The following is a 14,386-nucleotide window of genomic DNA, read 5'->3' as shown; positions in this document are numbered from 1 at the left end:
ACCCAAGGTCGCCTGCCTGTGAGACTACAGAATAATGTTTCTGAAAAAGACCCTCCCTGTGCGGAAATAATGTCAGATGTCTCACTTTTTCCTCTCCCAGATCACGTTTCCATTGGCGGCCTGGGGGATAGCTTCTACGAGTATCTGATCAAATCATATCTGATGTCAGACAAGACGGACGAGGAGGCTAAGAAGATGTACTACAGTGCTCTGGAGGTAGGAGAAATCCCATAGAGCACGCAGAGAGGGACCTGCCGCTGCTCTGTCTCAGCAAGCACTGTAGGGAACGGATATATGCAATACAGAAGGATATGTGGACCGGAAGGAACGAAGGAAAGGAGGACTGGGGTCTGTTATCGCTGTAGTTTTAGAATTCAGCGGACTTTTACAGTATATCATCACGAGTATCGGCAACCTGGGAGGCACGAACACACACGCGACACACACGCACACGTGTGTGAGTGTGCACACAGAGTCGCAAACATACGCGCAAAACATGCACGTGAGCAAACACTCTCATGCACGCAAGCATGCACGTGCACATGCAAATATGGCAGCCCTACACGCACGCACGCACGCGCGCACACCGCCACACACACTCACTCACCACACACCACACACACACCCTCACAAACATGGCACGACACACACCACCTCCTCCACACACATACACCTAATCCCTCAGCCATCAATTAGCACAATATCTTCTCCTTAAATACCCTTGACGCTCGTCTTTTAGGCTGATGAGACTATTTGCTCATTGGAGGGTCAAGCCAGAGGCAAATACATGAATTATAGACAATCTCTCTCCTGTGGCCTGGTATTTAAAACAGTTATAGTTTTCTGGTATCATAGCCATACTGTTTGTGTTTGTATGGTGCTCTCAAGCGTAGCTAGTACAGTATCCATTTGCATTACTATTCAAATAATAGATAAGCTTTCAAAGGTAGATGCTAATTAATAGATACAAAGTGAACGTCCCCTTGGATGCTAATTAAGACCCTGTGTGAAATGCCACACATTTCAATGAATCCCAACAACATGGTGACGGAAAACGCCTAATTAGAAACGTCTCGCCATATCTGCCCCTAAGGAATGCGGTCATGGGGAAAACATGAATTACAGTAGCATTCAAAACATTATGAACACCTCTTTCCATGACTTACACTGACCAGGTGGATTCAGGTGAAAGCTATGATCCCTTATTGACGTCACTTGTTAAATCCACTTCAATCGGTGCAGATGAAGGGGAGGAGACAGGTTAAAGAAGGATTTTTAAGCCTTGAGACATGGATTGTGTGTGTGTGCCATTCAGAGGGTGAATGTTCAAGACAAAAGATTGAAGTGCCTTTGAACGGGGTATGGTAGTAGGTGCCAGGTGCACCGGTTTGAGTGTGTCAAGAACTGCAACGCTGCTTGGTTTTTCATGCTCAACAGTTTCCCGTGTGTATCAAGAATGGTATCACCCGAAGTACATCCAGCCAACTTGACACAACTGTGGGAAGCATTGGAGTCAACATGGGCCAGCATCCCTGTGGAACGTTTTCGACACTTTGTAGAGTCCATGCCTCGATGAATTGAGGCTGTTCTGAGGGCAAAAGGGAGTACAACTCAATATTAGGAAGGTGTTCCTAATGTTTTGTACACTCAGTGTATACTAGAGTACTGGGAAGTTTATGTTTTAATGAGCAGTGTCAAATCTGTGGGTAAGATTTCATATAAATGCTTGCTAGGTTTTAGGATCGTCGGTTTGATTCCTGCAGCGGCCACCCATGGCAGGGATCGATGTCTTATGTGCTAGAAGCAAGATTAACTTGTTTCAGCTATTTAGGCAGTGGATTGGCCATTTCATAAAAGTTGATGGTATGCATTGCATTCTTATATCCAAACACATAATGAGAGAGAGAGAGAGAGAAAAAAACGAGTCATTGGGTATTGATCTCCTGAGATGCCTTACTCTTTTTCCTAACTTTCCAAAGAAAGACAAACTCTGGCAGGTGACATTGCACCAGGGAGAGAGAGAGAGAGAGAAACTTCAATAGATTTCCTCTTAAAGTCTCCCTCTGTCCCTATTCTCTCTCTCTCTGCTTTCCCGCTCTCTATCTCTGTTTCACACACTCTCTCTCTCTCCCCCCTCTCTCTGTCCATCCCTCTATCTCTCCTTTGTTTCCACCGGATTTCCACCTCTCTCTCTCTCTCTCTCCTGGAGACAGAATAGAATGTCAAGGAGACTTGACATCAATTTTCCACAGACCTGTCCACGTGTTACAGGATGTATAAATAATTCCATAAATGAATGCAGACACACATACCAATATGGACATGTTGTTCACGTTGGCAATGTGAATAGATAGTATGTCTACAAAACATGCTTCCACAGGACATTGTGGATAGGAGAAGCCATACAACAACTCGGTGTACACACGAATTGAAGCAGCTGCCTTCCCAACCAGCACTGTCCTGACACCTGTGCTGTAGATAGAAATGTATTCCAGACCTTCCAATTGCTTCTCCAGTATTTCTTCTTAGATCAGGCTTAAATTGAAAAACAAATTCAGTCTTTTTTTTTTTTTTCTGTGTTTCCCCATGTTGGATTCTGGGTAAACTTTGAACATTGCTATACTAGAGACATGATAGATCAGAGGTAATGCTATAGTATCTGAGGGGTGATAGAGAATGGTTGCTACATCAGAAGTTAGTGGTTATGTGTAGGTGTCAGGTGGCTTTGGGAAAGTGTAAGGGAGACGGGCGGAGATCTTGGAACCTAACAATGTCACTGAGAAGGTAATGTATGACGTTTACATTTTGTCAGGATATGTTATTGTTAGCCATGAGGGATCCTCTGGGAGGAGAGGAGACACAGTCTGGTATCAATAACCATGACAGCCTTGAGTTGGAGAGGAGTGAGCACTTTGGAGTAGAGGTCAGGTTAGATGAAGTGAGGAAGAACGGGTATCACTAAGGTTCTGTATAGCAACAGAGATGCATTGGCTGTTCAGATGTGGAGGAGGGGACTCAGCCTAGGGGAAAGGGTTAAATATCAGTGCTTGTGTGAAATGTCGTTTGTCTGAGTTACAGCTGTGTCGACCCTTTGGGAAGAATTAGATGTGGTTAAGCTTCTCTAGTGTCCGTGAGTTATTTACTCTGAAAATAAGAACCTAACACCCATCTCAGTTTCAGAGTAACAGAAGCATTCAGAACCCACAGAGTTGAAATCATACATATAGAATGACTAGATTCTGGATTCTATTTCTAAGGTACAAAAGCTGTATGCTACTGTATGTGAATGGAGGTTTGTCTGTGTATGTTTCTGTGCCCCCCCCCCGCGGTCTAGTATAAAAGCTATCCATGTTTCCCCACTGCAGTTCCAGCAGGATTCAGAGCAACACACTGCAGCCAGTTAATATAGATTTATCTGTGTCTCACCCATTTATAAATGTCAATCGTCTCACCCCCCCCCCCCCCCCCCCCCCAGGCTATCGAGGCTAACCTGGTGCAGAAGTCCCCTGGCGGGCTGACCTACATGGCGGAGTGGAGGGGGGGCATCCTCGACCACAAGATGGGCCACCTGGCCTGCTTCTCCGGGGGCATGGTGGTGATCGGCGCGGACGACGGCGCTCCAGAGAAGAGACAGCACTACCTGGACCTGGCTGCAGAGATTACGCACACCTGCCATGAGAGCTATAGTAGATCTGGTGAGTAGGACTGGGAGGGCATTGAGTATAGGACATCTGTGTGACCAAGGACAGGTATGAGTTGAGTATTAAGGATACTGGATATCCAATGTCTCGATGTTGCTCTGGGTATTCAGAGCAATTATAGCGTTTCCTGTTATCGTGCAGGACATTATAAAGTCATTAAAATTCCATTGCTGTTAGACTATCTTGTTAAGTGAAGGAATTTGGTGACCCCCCCCCCAAAATAAAAATAGAGAGATTGAGTCATAGTAGGTTTTTGTACATAGAAGGTTCTCTTTGGTAAAAGAGATGAATTGGTCAAAAGAATGGAGGATCAAGTCACTCTTCATATAATTATTTAAAATGCCTTTATTTGTATGCCATGTTCAATGGATTCAAAGATGAAAAACTCTGAAGCGTTTCGGCTGCATGGCCTTTGTCAGGGAGAGATTGAGTCATATTGGAAATAAAAAAAATCTGCAGCCAATTTACATTTCATTTTCCCTGAATAAACCAGAGAATCACTCCTAGCTGGAAGCTACACCTCAAAAGCTGGATGTAAGGCTTAATAGGGAGCTGCAGAACCTCATGTCTCTGGTGTGAGGAATAAAAGTTATTCAAAATTATTCTTTATCATCTTTTGACATTTCAATGTGCACTCATGCTGTCCTACCCTCTTTTGAAAGCAGTCAGGGGTGATTCAGAACGGAGAGAAATACCAAGATGTCCGTCATTTGTAGAATAAACAGAGAATGAGAGTCTCACAGAGACCACAGGAAAGGGATTCGTAGTACAACTCAACCTGGAGAAGGCGAAGATCAAACAAGACCAAAATCCTCAAGTCTTGATGAGATTCCACACACACAGTAAAATCACAAGAGTTCATTTTACAGTATTTTGGGGTTTATATGGTCCCAACCCCATTTTGTGTTAAAACTATTCTGATCATGGTGTTCATATGAACGACACTAAATGGAGTAAATATCCAACTCAAAAGAGTTGCATAAATTCAACTCCAATTGCCATTTTACTCTTTTCAGTATTGCTTTTAATCAACTCCCTTGCCATTTTTCACTTTTCTATGTTGTTTTAAATTAATAATCAACTCCAGTAAATTTCTCTTTCAGTTTATTTCCTTTGAGTTATAATGGTATAAAGCCTTATTTACATATTTATTGTATTACATTATGGTTACTCTTAATGGAGGTAAAAGTACTCCGTCTCAATCAACTCCAGTTATCAACACTAACTCCAGGGAGCGTATCATTCCCGAGGGTTAGTAAAACTCCCAGTAGAGTCAATTCAACCCAACATTTTTTTAACTGTGATAGCAACTATCCTTTATTTACTGTGCACTGTCTGGATGGAGAATGAACTCGAGGGAATCTAAAAGACAGAGAAAAAGAGAGTCGTGTTCACTTTTGGGAAAAAACTTGCTTGAACTTGATTTCTCGTCCTTGGCCCTGACACTTCACGGAAATATATTCTTCGGAATACATTTTGAGTGTTTCCACCACAGGGTGAGCAGACTGGTTTCATCCTGAAAATACAGCTAATGTGACTCATCGCATAACAGGTTTCTCGATATACTTAGAAGACGTTTGATCTCCTCATCCAAAAGGCGCCGCCTCCTTTTTATTGCCATCCTCTGCTTTTTTAATTTTTTTTTCATTCTTCATTTTATTCCCCTTCTCATTAGAGGGCTACTCAATATTTCACTTCAGAGCCTCTTAGCTTCTGTATTGGATGCCTTTGGAGTGAGAAATGAGGTTAAAAGGGTTTCTCCTTCTGCCGCTCCTCTCCTCTCTGAGTCTGGATCTGTGCCATCAACACAACAGGGCCGGCTGGCCCCCGTCTCCTAGCCAAGACAAGGCAGGCCAGGCAGCGTTGGGGCTATCGATTCAGACATGAGAGAAAATGTCTGAAAGTTTTCCATCATTGGCTAATGTGCCTCGCTGTTGGGGAGGAGATGAAGGTTGGATCAGAGTTGATGTATAGAAACATAAAACAGTCAATAGTTCAGAAGACAGATGGGCTGTCTGTTCTAAAAAGAGTTGAGAAAGTTGGAGTCGGTCGTGTGTACTGAAATAGAAAGGAGATGATGTCGAGGAGTGAAATGCCACCACGGCCATGGCTGCTCTCATTCCTCTCCTGCCAGATGGATGTTGTGACTACAGTGAGAAAGTCCAAAAATGGATGTAGCAACAAGGATTGCCCCTTTAACAGGCAGTGACCTTCATACAGCAGAACCATGTCGCCATTTGAACTGGATCCATTAACCTGTAAGAATGTTTGAAAATTCTGTCCACTGTTCCGTGACTGTCCCGCAAAATCGTTCTCTTGTCCCACAGTTGGGCTTTTTAGATGTGGTCACCCTAATTCCACCAGTGGAAGTTTTGCTACTGCAACATGTAACACCATCTTTTCGCGTGTGAGGGGAATAACATTATTTCAACCCCACGTGAACTTGCATGTGAAATGTAACTGCATATCTGATATTCACAAACTGCAATTCACATGTAAGGTGAAAACATGTTACTCTCCTCATGTGAAAAGATGGTGTTAACATGTGAAATATAATTTCACGTGAAATTTAAGCTTAACATGTGTGTGATTTCACATGTGAAAATGCAAATGTGACGTGTTTTTTTGACCTGGCAAATATCCCACTACGGTTTGGGGAAAAAACACAATATGTGAAACATGTTACACACGTAGTAATACACACTCATCCTGATTGCGATTCAAAATGTGAAATGTTGCCATGCCAATGGCCTTAACCTGAACTCCTAATGTAAGAGAAATTGCTACCCAGAATAGCAACCACTGTGTTACTGTAGATGGGAATCCTGTTCACATGCTGTCTCTATGGCCTTCCAGAGTTGCAGCCGGCTAACAGAGAGAGAATGTGTAGACCATCTGGATTACAAGACCAACTGGGGAACAGGTCTTTATTGTAGAGCTCATTTTCCATGACTTTTTAGAGCGTAACGTTGGAATTGCGACTGTGTGCCAGGGCTATATTATTTATAGTGCGTTGCTAATTCACCCACGGCTATGTTGTACGTTTTGATTTTTCTTTTTCAGTATCTCAGAAGACTGATTGAACAAACGATTAACTTAAATATAAATTGACTCAAATAAAATTCCTCATCCCCCGTGTTTTTTTTTTTTTAAGTACATCATTTAATCTGTTCACTCTGTGTCTCTCTAATCTCCATTTAGCTACGAAATTAGGGCCCGAGGCATTCCGATTCGACGGTGGGGCAGAAGCCACGGCGACCAGACTGAGTGACAGATACTACATCCTGCGGCCGGAGGTCATCGAGAGCTACATGTACATGTGGAGGTTAACCCATGACCCCAAGTACCGGGAGTGGGGCTGGGAGGCAGTGGAGGTGAGTCACGCAGACGTTAACGTTGCACGGTCTTCATGATGCAGCCATAATGTCACTAAAGTAATGACTTGTAACTCTGGTACTTTATCTCCAAAATATCTTCTGGTTTTATCTGTTACATTTTGATGAGCAATGAGTTTAAAATGAGTGGAGAGCTGGTGCTTATCATTAAAGTGCATTTAACAAGGATGTTTAAAAGAACAATAAAACAGTGATTCTAGAATGTGTTGTTGAAATATGATTAAAAACACATTCAGATGTCGGATCTTAACTTGATCACTCTTGTGGCAGAGAATTTTCCTGCTGCATCAGGAAATTCAAACGAGTCCCTGAAAAATAGCAGCTATCGTTTCTCCATGTGGGGGCAGTCGAGTCATTTGGATCAGGGCTTGCTATCAAAATCATTTTCTCTCTCCTTCGCTTAAATGCTAGGCCTAGGTCCTATTGTTGTAACATTCAAATGTACAAAAATGTATCTGAAATGCAGCCATACACAACAACTGTGGTTTCATCATTTTATATAGCTTAATAACACAAGATAAGTATTGGTCTACACTAGGTTACAACATACAAGTTTCAAGTGTATCCAAAGGTCAAAATGTAGTTCAGTCGTGGCCTGAGGTGGTCTAGCTGCTAGGGCCGCTGCCTTCAGCGTGCGCATATAGGCCTACCGTGTAGGGCTACCACGCCTTTCTGACACAAATACAGTTGAAGTCGGCAGTTTACATACACCATAGCCAAATACATTTAAACTCAGTTTTTCACAATTCCTGACATTTAATCCTAGTAAAAAATCCCTGTCTTAGGTCAGTTAGGATCACCACTTTATTTTAACAATGTGAAATGTCAGAATAATAGTAGAGAGAGTGATATATTTCAGGTTTTATTTCTTTCATCACATTCCCAGTGGGTCAGAAGTTTACATACACTCAATTAGTATTTGGTAGCATTGCCTTTAAATTGTTTAACTTGGGTCAAATGTTTTGGGTAGCCCTCCACAAGCTTCCCACAATAAGTTGGGTGAATTTTGGCCCATTCCTCCTGACAGAGCTGGTGTAACTGAGTCAGGTTTGTCGGCCTCCTTGCTCACACACGCTTTTTCAGTTCTGTCCACAAATTGTCCATAGGATTGAGGTCAGGGCTTTGTGATGGCCACTCCAATACCTTGACTTTGTTGTCCTTAAGCCATTTTGCCACAACTTTGGAAGTATGCTTGGGGTCATTGTCCATTTGGAAGACCCATTTGTGACCAAGCTTTAACTTCCTGAGTGATGTCTTGAGATGTTGCTTCAACATATCCACATAATTTTTTGTCCTCTTGATGCCATCTATTTTGTGAAGTGCACCAGTCCCTCCTGCAGCAAAGCATCCCCACAGCATGATGCTGCCACCCCCGTGCTTCACGGTTGGGATGGTGTTCTTCGGCTTGCAAGCCTCCCCCATGTCGACATAGGACTCGTTTTACTGTGGATATAGATACTTTTGTACCTGTTTCCTCCAGCATCTTCACAAGGTCCTTTGCTGTTGTTCTGGGATTGATTCGCACTTTTCGAACCAAAGTACGTTCATCTCTAGGAGACAGAACGTGTCTCCTTCCTGAGCGGTATGACGGCTGCGTGGTCCCATGGTGTTTATACTTGCTTTGTTTGTTATATTGTTTGTACAGATGAACGTGGTACCTTCAGGCATTTGGAAATTGCTCCCAAGGATGAACCAGACTTGTGGAGGTCTAAAATTATCTTACTGAGGTCTTGGCTGATTTCTTTTGATTTTCCCATGATGTCAAGCAAAGAGGCACTGAGTTTGAAGGTAGGCCTTGAAATACAACCACAGGTACACCTCCAATTGACTCAAATCATGTCAATTAGCCTATCAGAAGCTTCTAAAGCCATGACATAATTTTCTAGAATTTTCCAAGCTGTTTAAAGGCACGGTCAACTTAGTGTATGTAAACTTCTGACCCACTGGAATTGTGATACAGTGAAATAATCTGTCTGTAAACAATTGTTGGAAAAATGACTAGTTTCATGCACAAAGTAGATATCCTAGCCTGACTTGCCAAAACTATAGTTTATTAACAAGAAATGTGTGGAGCGGTTGAAAAACAAGTTTTAATGACTCCAACCTAAGTCTATGTAAACTTCCGACTTCAACTGTAAATTAATCTCCCGATTGACTTGATTTATTTACACATTTCAAATATTATTCCAGGGATATTTATAACCTGATCTTGATAAAAAAATGACCATACCAGACACTTTAGGATAACATAAATAGGAAACAAATAAAATAATAACAATAGGTTACACCAACAGTTTCCATTCATACAGTGTTGGGTATTTGCCATAGTAGAATTGCCATGGTAAAGGCTTAAATACTTTATTTCGATTGCACGGAATGTTTGTCAAATAGATAAATCGCCCTTCTGTTCAAAAAGGACTAAGTTGTTCTGATTACAATACCAACTGTGTGTGTTGAATTTAGTCAATCACTGAACTGACCAACTGAGCTAATTGATCAGTTCAGTGATTGACTAAATTCAACACACCTGGTCTTCCAGGTCGGTTAAATCAAAAACCAGCATACACTGCGGCTCTCCAGGAATAGGGTTGCCTACCCCAAACTGTTAACCTTCGAGTTGTTTCGGTTTTAACCCTGTAACCCAGGGGTGTCCAACTCATTCCATGGAGGGCCTAGTGTCTGCAGGTTTTAGTTTTTTCCTTTAAATTAAGCCCTAGACAACCAGGTGTGGGGAGTTCCTTACTAATTAGTGACCCTAATTCATCAGTCAAGTACAAGTGAGGAGCGAAAACCTACAGACACTCGGCCCTCCGTGGAATGAGTTTGACACCTGTGCTGTAACCCTGCGCAATTAATCCTGTAAACGCGCGGAATTAATGCGTCAAGAAAATACATTCATCCATGAGTCAAAGGGTAGTGGGCCAGATTCGAAGCCATGCCAACTCTGGCATATGTGTGCCGGGTTTAGTGGCTGTAACCGTAGGACCACATAGGCACTGAGAAAACCAATAATTTATTATACCTGTTGCTTGCCTTCAACATATAATAAAACAATAGATTTTTTTTAAATCTGATTTTCCTCCTGCGACAAAAGGGGTCAAATTAAGATCTGACATCTGTACTGGTCTCTGTCCATACGTGTTCTCTCGAGGAACTAATGTACAGTACATATAATTGAACACGGTCAAGGCCCTGCGATGCTACATCTGACAAAGCAGTGTGAGGGCAGAACTAGCCAGGCTGATTAGCATATTATTACCCCTTGACAAAGGCAGACTAATGCACCATAATTAACACAGACCCCCGCTCTTGCTGTTGGATCTGCACGAGAAGAAGCAAAGTGTGGGTTTTGCCAACCTTTGTGCCCCATAATTAATGCATGTGTCAACCCTGTCAGTCTGATCACACAAAATGAATGCTAAATCTATCATCCCAACCCCCGTTGCAATGGCTAAGGTGTCCTTTCTACAGCCACATTATTAGCTCTGCCCCCACTTACCACCTCAACCCCAACGTCTTGTTCTCACTCGTGCTGCTGGATGCCGTTGAATATTGTATAAGGTGCCCCAGACAAGGCCTTAATATAAGTAGGCTTTATGTTTGGTGTCGTACGAGGTGAATGTGCTGTGAGGTAAAAGAGGGTGTTTGAGGACACGGTACTAGATTGACGCATCTCTCTCTGGTTCTCCATAAACCACCCATGTTCCCTTATTAGGGCCCTGCGACGCTACGTCTGATAAGGCGGTGTGAGGGCAGAACTAGCCAGGATGATTAGCACATGACTACCCCCTTGACAAACGTTCCCTTATTCGAGGTTGCCCAACTCCAGTACTTGATAGCTGCAGTCCTACTACTGAAGTTTGATTTGATATGAATTGCAGTCATTACGTTGATTGGCTGGAAGATACTGTCTGTGCCCATTGGCTAACTACTGTTATAATACATCTCCATTTTGACATTAACATCCCTCCTGCGCTCTTCTTTCTATTCTTCTCCCCAGGCTCTGGAGCAACACTGCCGAGTCGAAGCTGGTTTCTCTGGGATCCGAGACGTGTACGCCCAGACAGTCAGCCACGATAACATGCAACAAAGCTTTTTCCTCTCCGAGACACTCAAGTAAGTGTAACATGGCCAGTCATCATCCCCCCCTACTGAGAATATACCAGCAAACACTTTGCTTTTTAGATGTGTAAACGGCTACAGAGCTTATTCCGCTGAGTGTAAATGGCATTTACAGTTTCTGAGAAGTAGTAAGAAGTAAATGGCATATGCAGTTCAAAACTCCTACAGTCAATCAAATTAGCATAATACAAAAATCCCCAACAAAATCTGTCAGTTTATGCTAGAGATATCATTTTGCATGGGTTGCGTCTCAATCCACTGCATCCACCGATGTCGCCCCTTCCGCATCTGCGGTGAAAGGTGGCAGAGCTAGAGCGGGGTTTCTCAGACCATGAGACATCCCGAAAAATCTGTCTTCTCACGAAAACGCCTGTAGTAGTTTGACCCCTCTATGGAAAGATGAGACTCTCACAAACATGTTCATGTCAGTTGTTTTGCTCTAGGACGCCCACAAGCCTCACAAGAAAAGAACAACGGAAATAATTCCTGATCTTTCTTATATCTCTCAGATATAGGACAGACAGTTCAGAACAAACTTCATTTAGATATTTGGGGGGGACTATCTTTTTGTTTGTCCATGTATGCTGTTATTCAATGCATTTCTATGGGCTAATAGCAGTAAGGCTAAATTCAATGTTTCATAAAATAATTGTTTTATTTTTATACCTTAAAAGGATCTAAAAATGAAAATCAAATAGATAAATGATCCTTGGTATGACCATCTTAAAACAATTCCATACGCTAGCTTAGTAGAACCCCCATCCCCCTGGCTTAGACTCTATAGGGTTTTAAAGCATGAATCATTTTTTTCTCATTAGCTTTGGTATACACTTTCCGCCCTATTGACTTTCCTGTCCATCGTGAGAACACTCACATTAGTCTTAAGATATTCACACAATATGTTGAGTGCACTCAAGCACAGTATCTTCATTTCGACATTTACAGACAAACCCTTTCTAAGGTTTTTTTTTTTTTTTATCACGAAAGGAAAATAAATTGAGGAATTCCCATTCTGATTCAGCTGAAAGACTTCATCGCGCCCCCTCTCAGACTCAGAGTTTGCTCTGGGCTGGTTAGGTGATGTGGACAATCCACATAGTGATGATCTATCAGACCTAATAGAGCCATGAGGAACTTGTGAGTGCCGTCTGGGCCCCCTTAGATAAAGAACCCTTAAAAAACGTTGGTGGGAAAATGGAGAAAGCTGTGTTTTATACTGAATCTTTTCAGGAGAAGTAAGACGAGTTATAATTTCAATGTTTTTCAGAAAAGACAGGCTTTAAATAAAGCACACGCTTCACCTTGCTGTTGTTCATCATTTATTGTATTCGCCAATAATTCATTTAATAGTCGTGAGAAATTACAAAAGAGGCTTGTTTTACAAAAGCAGAGAATGTCATGTCGTTACATCAGTAATTCATCCATCATTGCCCAACCATGATTAAAACATGTTTTATTGGCTCGTACAATAGCATTATAGCCGTTCTGTATTTGTTTAGATAGCTGTAGTCTAGGAGGAAACTAGCCAGTGTATCCTTTATTCTAGCCGTTCATTTCCCCAGACACTGACGCTGTTTGTCCCTATCAGGTATCTATACCTGCTCTTCTCTGACGATGACCTGCTTCCTCTGGAGGACTGGGTGTTCAACACGGAAGCTCACCCCCTGCCCGTCGTCCGCAAGAGCTGCCTACGGGGGGAGGGAGGGACACACGACAAGACAACCTCGAAGTAGCAGCCTACTGTACAACCACTGCACAACTCACCTGCGGAACAGACACAGAGTAACACATATTCTTACATCACATGCATACAAACACACACATAGACACACACATGACAACATTACACACAGGTAACAACACCGTAACAAAATGCAGGGCCAACGTCCCTTGGGCCCTGTCACAGACTTTCAATTCCTTTCCAGTGAAGGATCTTGTCGTATACGCTGTGATTGTATATCCTTGAGCCGGGCCGGGACTACTTCCTGCCGGCGTTACTTTCTGTGGACAATCAAGATGAACATGATTTTCATGAAAAGAGCACCTTTTTTCTTTCCTTCTTTCCTCTGTGAGGAAACCAAGAGTATCTTGCAGACCCAAATGTAATGGGAGGAGTGCTGTGTTATGGGCCATATTGTGTGAGAGAGAGAGAGAAAACCACTGAGCTTTTTCTTTGATTCTGTTTTTCACCGCAATCGATTAATGATTTCACTTGATCTTGTCATTGCTTTTTATCTGGCTTTTTTCTCTGTCTCTTTGACCAAAGTTGTTCGTTTTTTTGTTCACCCCCACATAATTCCCTAAACATATTATTTTTGTGGTGAGATTTGACCAATAGTAAGATGACAGACTAATATGGATTGTTGAATGGTGTTGAATATTAAATGTATAGACAATTGTGAAATGTAATACTCAAAATCCACCTTAAATTATTGTTTATTCAGAGTTTCTTTGCAGAAACAGGTTAAATGAATAATAACAGGCATGGGAAAAATTGAAAACTGAAGAGGTTGTTGGAGAGAGGGAGTGTCTTACATGTCCAGGGACCATTTTTATACATTTTTTCTTTATAATTTGTTTTGAGTACAATACTGGTGACATATTTTCATAAAGCCAAGACTGTGTTGAATCCTCCTCACCGCCTTCCAGAGCGTAACTTCACATTGTGTGAGTCCTGTGACTTTAACACAAGTGTCAGTCCTGTTATTGTAACACTGTAACACAAGTGTAAGTCCTGTTACTGTAGCACTGTAGAACGGGTGTCAGTCCTGTGACTGTAATACTATACAACGAGTGTAAGAAGTGTCGGTCCTGTGACCAACATCGTAACAGTCATATTACTGCAACACTATAGAACGAGTGTCAGTCCTGTGACTAAAACACAAGTCTCAGTCCTGTTACTGTAACACTGTGACACTAGTGTCAGTCCTGTGACTGTAGCACGTGTCAGTCCTGTTACTGTAACACAAGCACTCACAACCACCCAAGAGGCAATATCACCACAGCTAGTCCTAGTTGCCTAGTATGACTGGGCTCAAATATGCTTGCCAAAGTTAACAGCCCTCATCGGGAGCTCCAGCTCTCTCAAATCCACAGTGGGGAAAGTTAGGCTTGAGGCTAAGGGTTTGCTAAAATGTACACCGTAGAGGGGAATGTGAATGGCGCTTT

At 42.4% G+C, this 14,386-nt stretch overlaps 1 protein-coding gene across 1 annotated transcript in view; it reads left to right on the top strand.

Moving 5' to 3' along the window:
* The window catches only part of LOC106605146 (mannosyl-oligosaccharide 1,2-alpha-mannosidase IA), a 202,591-nt gene extending 189,345 nt beyond the window's left edge, over positions 1–13,246 (top strand). Inside the window, exons 8-12 of the mRNA XM_014200497.3 lie at positions 101–216; positions 3,476–3,695; positions 6,903–7,075; positions 11,097–11,212; positions 12,807–13,246. Coding sequence (XP_014055972.1) covers positions 101–216; positions 3,476–3,695; positions 6,903–7,075; positions 11,097–11,212; positions 12,807–12,951 — 770 coding nt within the window. The 3' untranslated portion in view covers positions 12,952–13,246. The remainder of the gene's footprint in view (positions 1–100; positions 217–3,475; positions 3,696–6,902; positions 7,076–11,096; positions 11,213–12,806) is intronic.
* The last annotated feature ends 1,140 nt before the right edge of the window (positions 13,247–14,386 follow it).

Source organism: Salmo salar, chromosome 05, assembly GCF_965601325.2.
Source record: "Salmo salar chromosome 05, fSalSal1, whole genome shotgun sequence".
NCBI classification, from domain to species: domain Eukaryota; kingdom Metazoa; phylum Chordata; class Actinopteri; order Salmoniformes; family Salmonidae; genus Salmo; species Salmo salar.
This window is presented reverse-complemented; position numbering and strand designations above follow the sequence as displayed.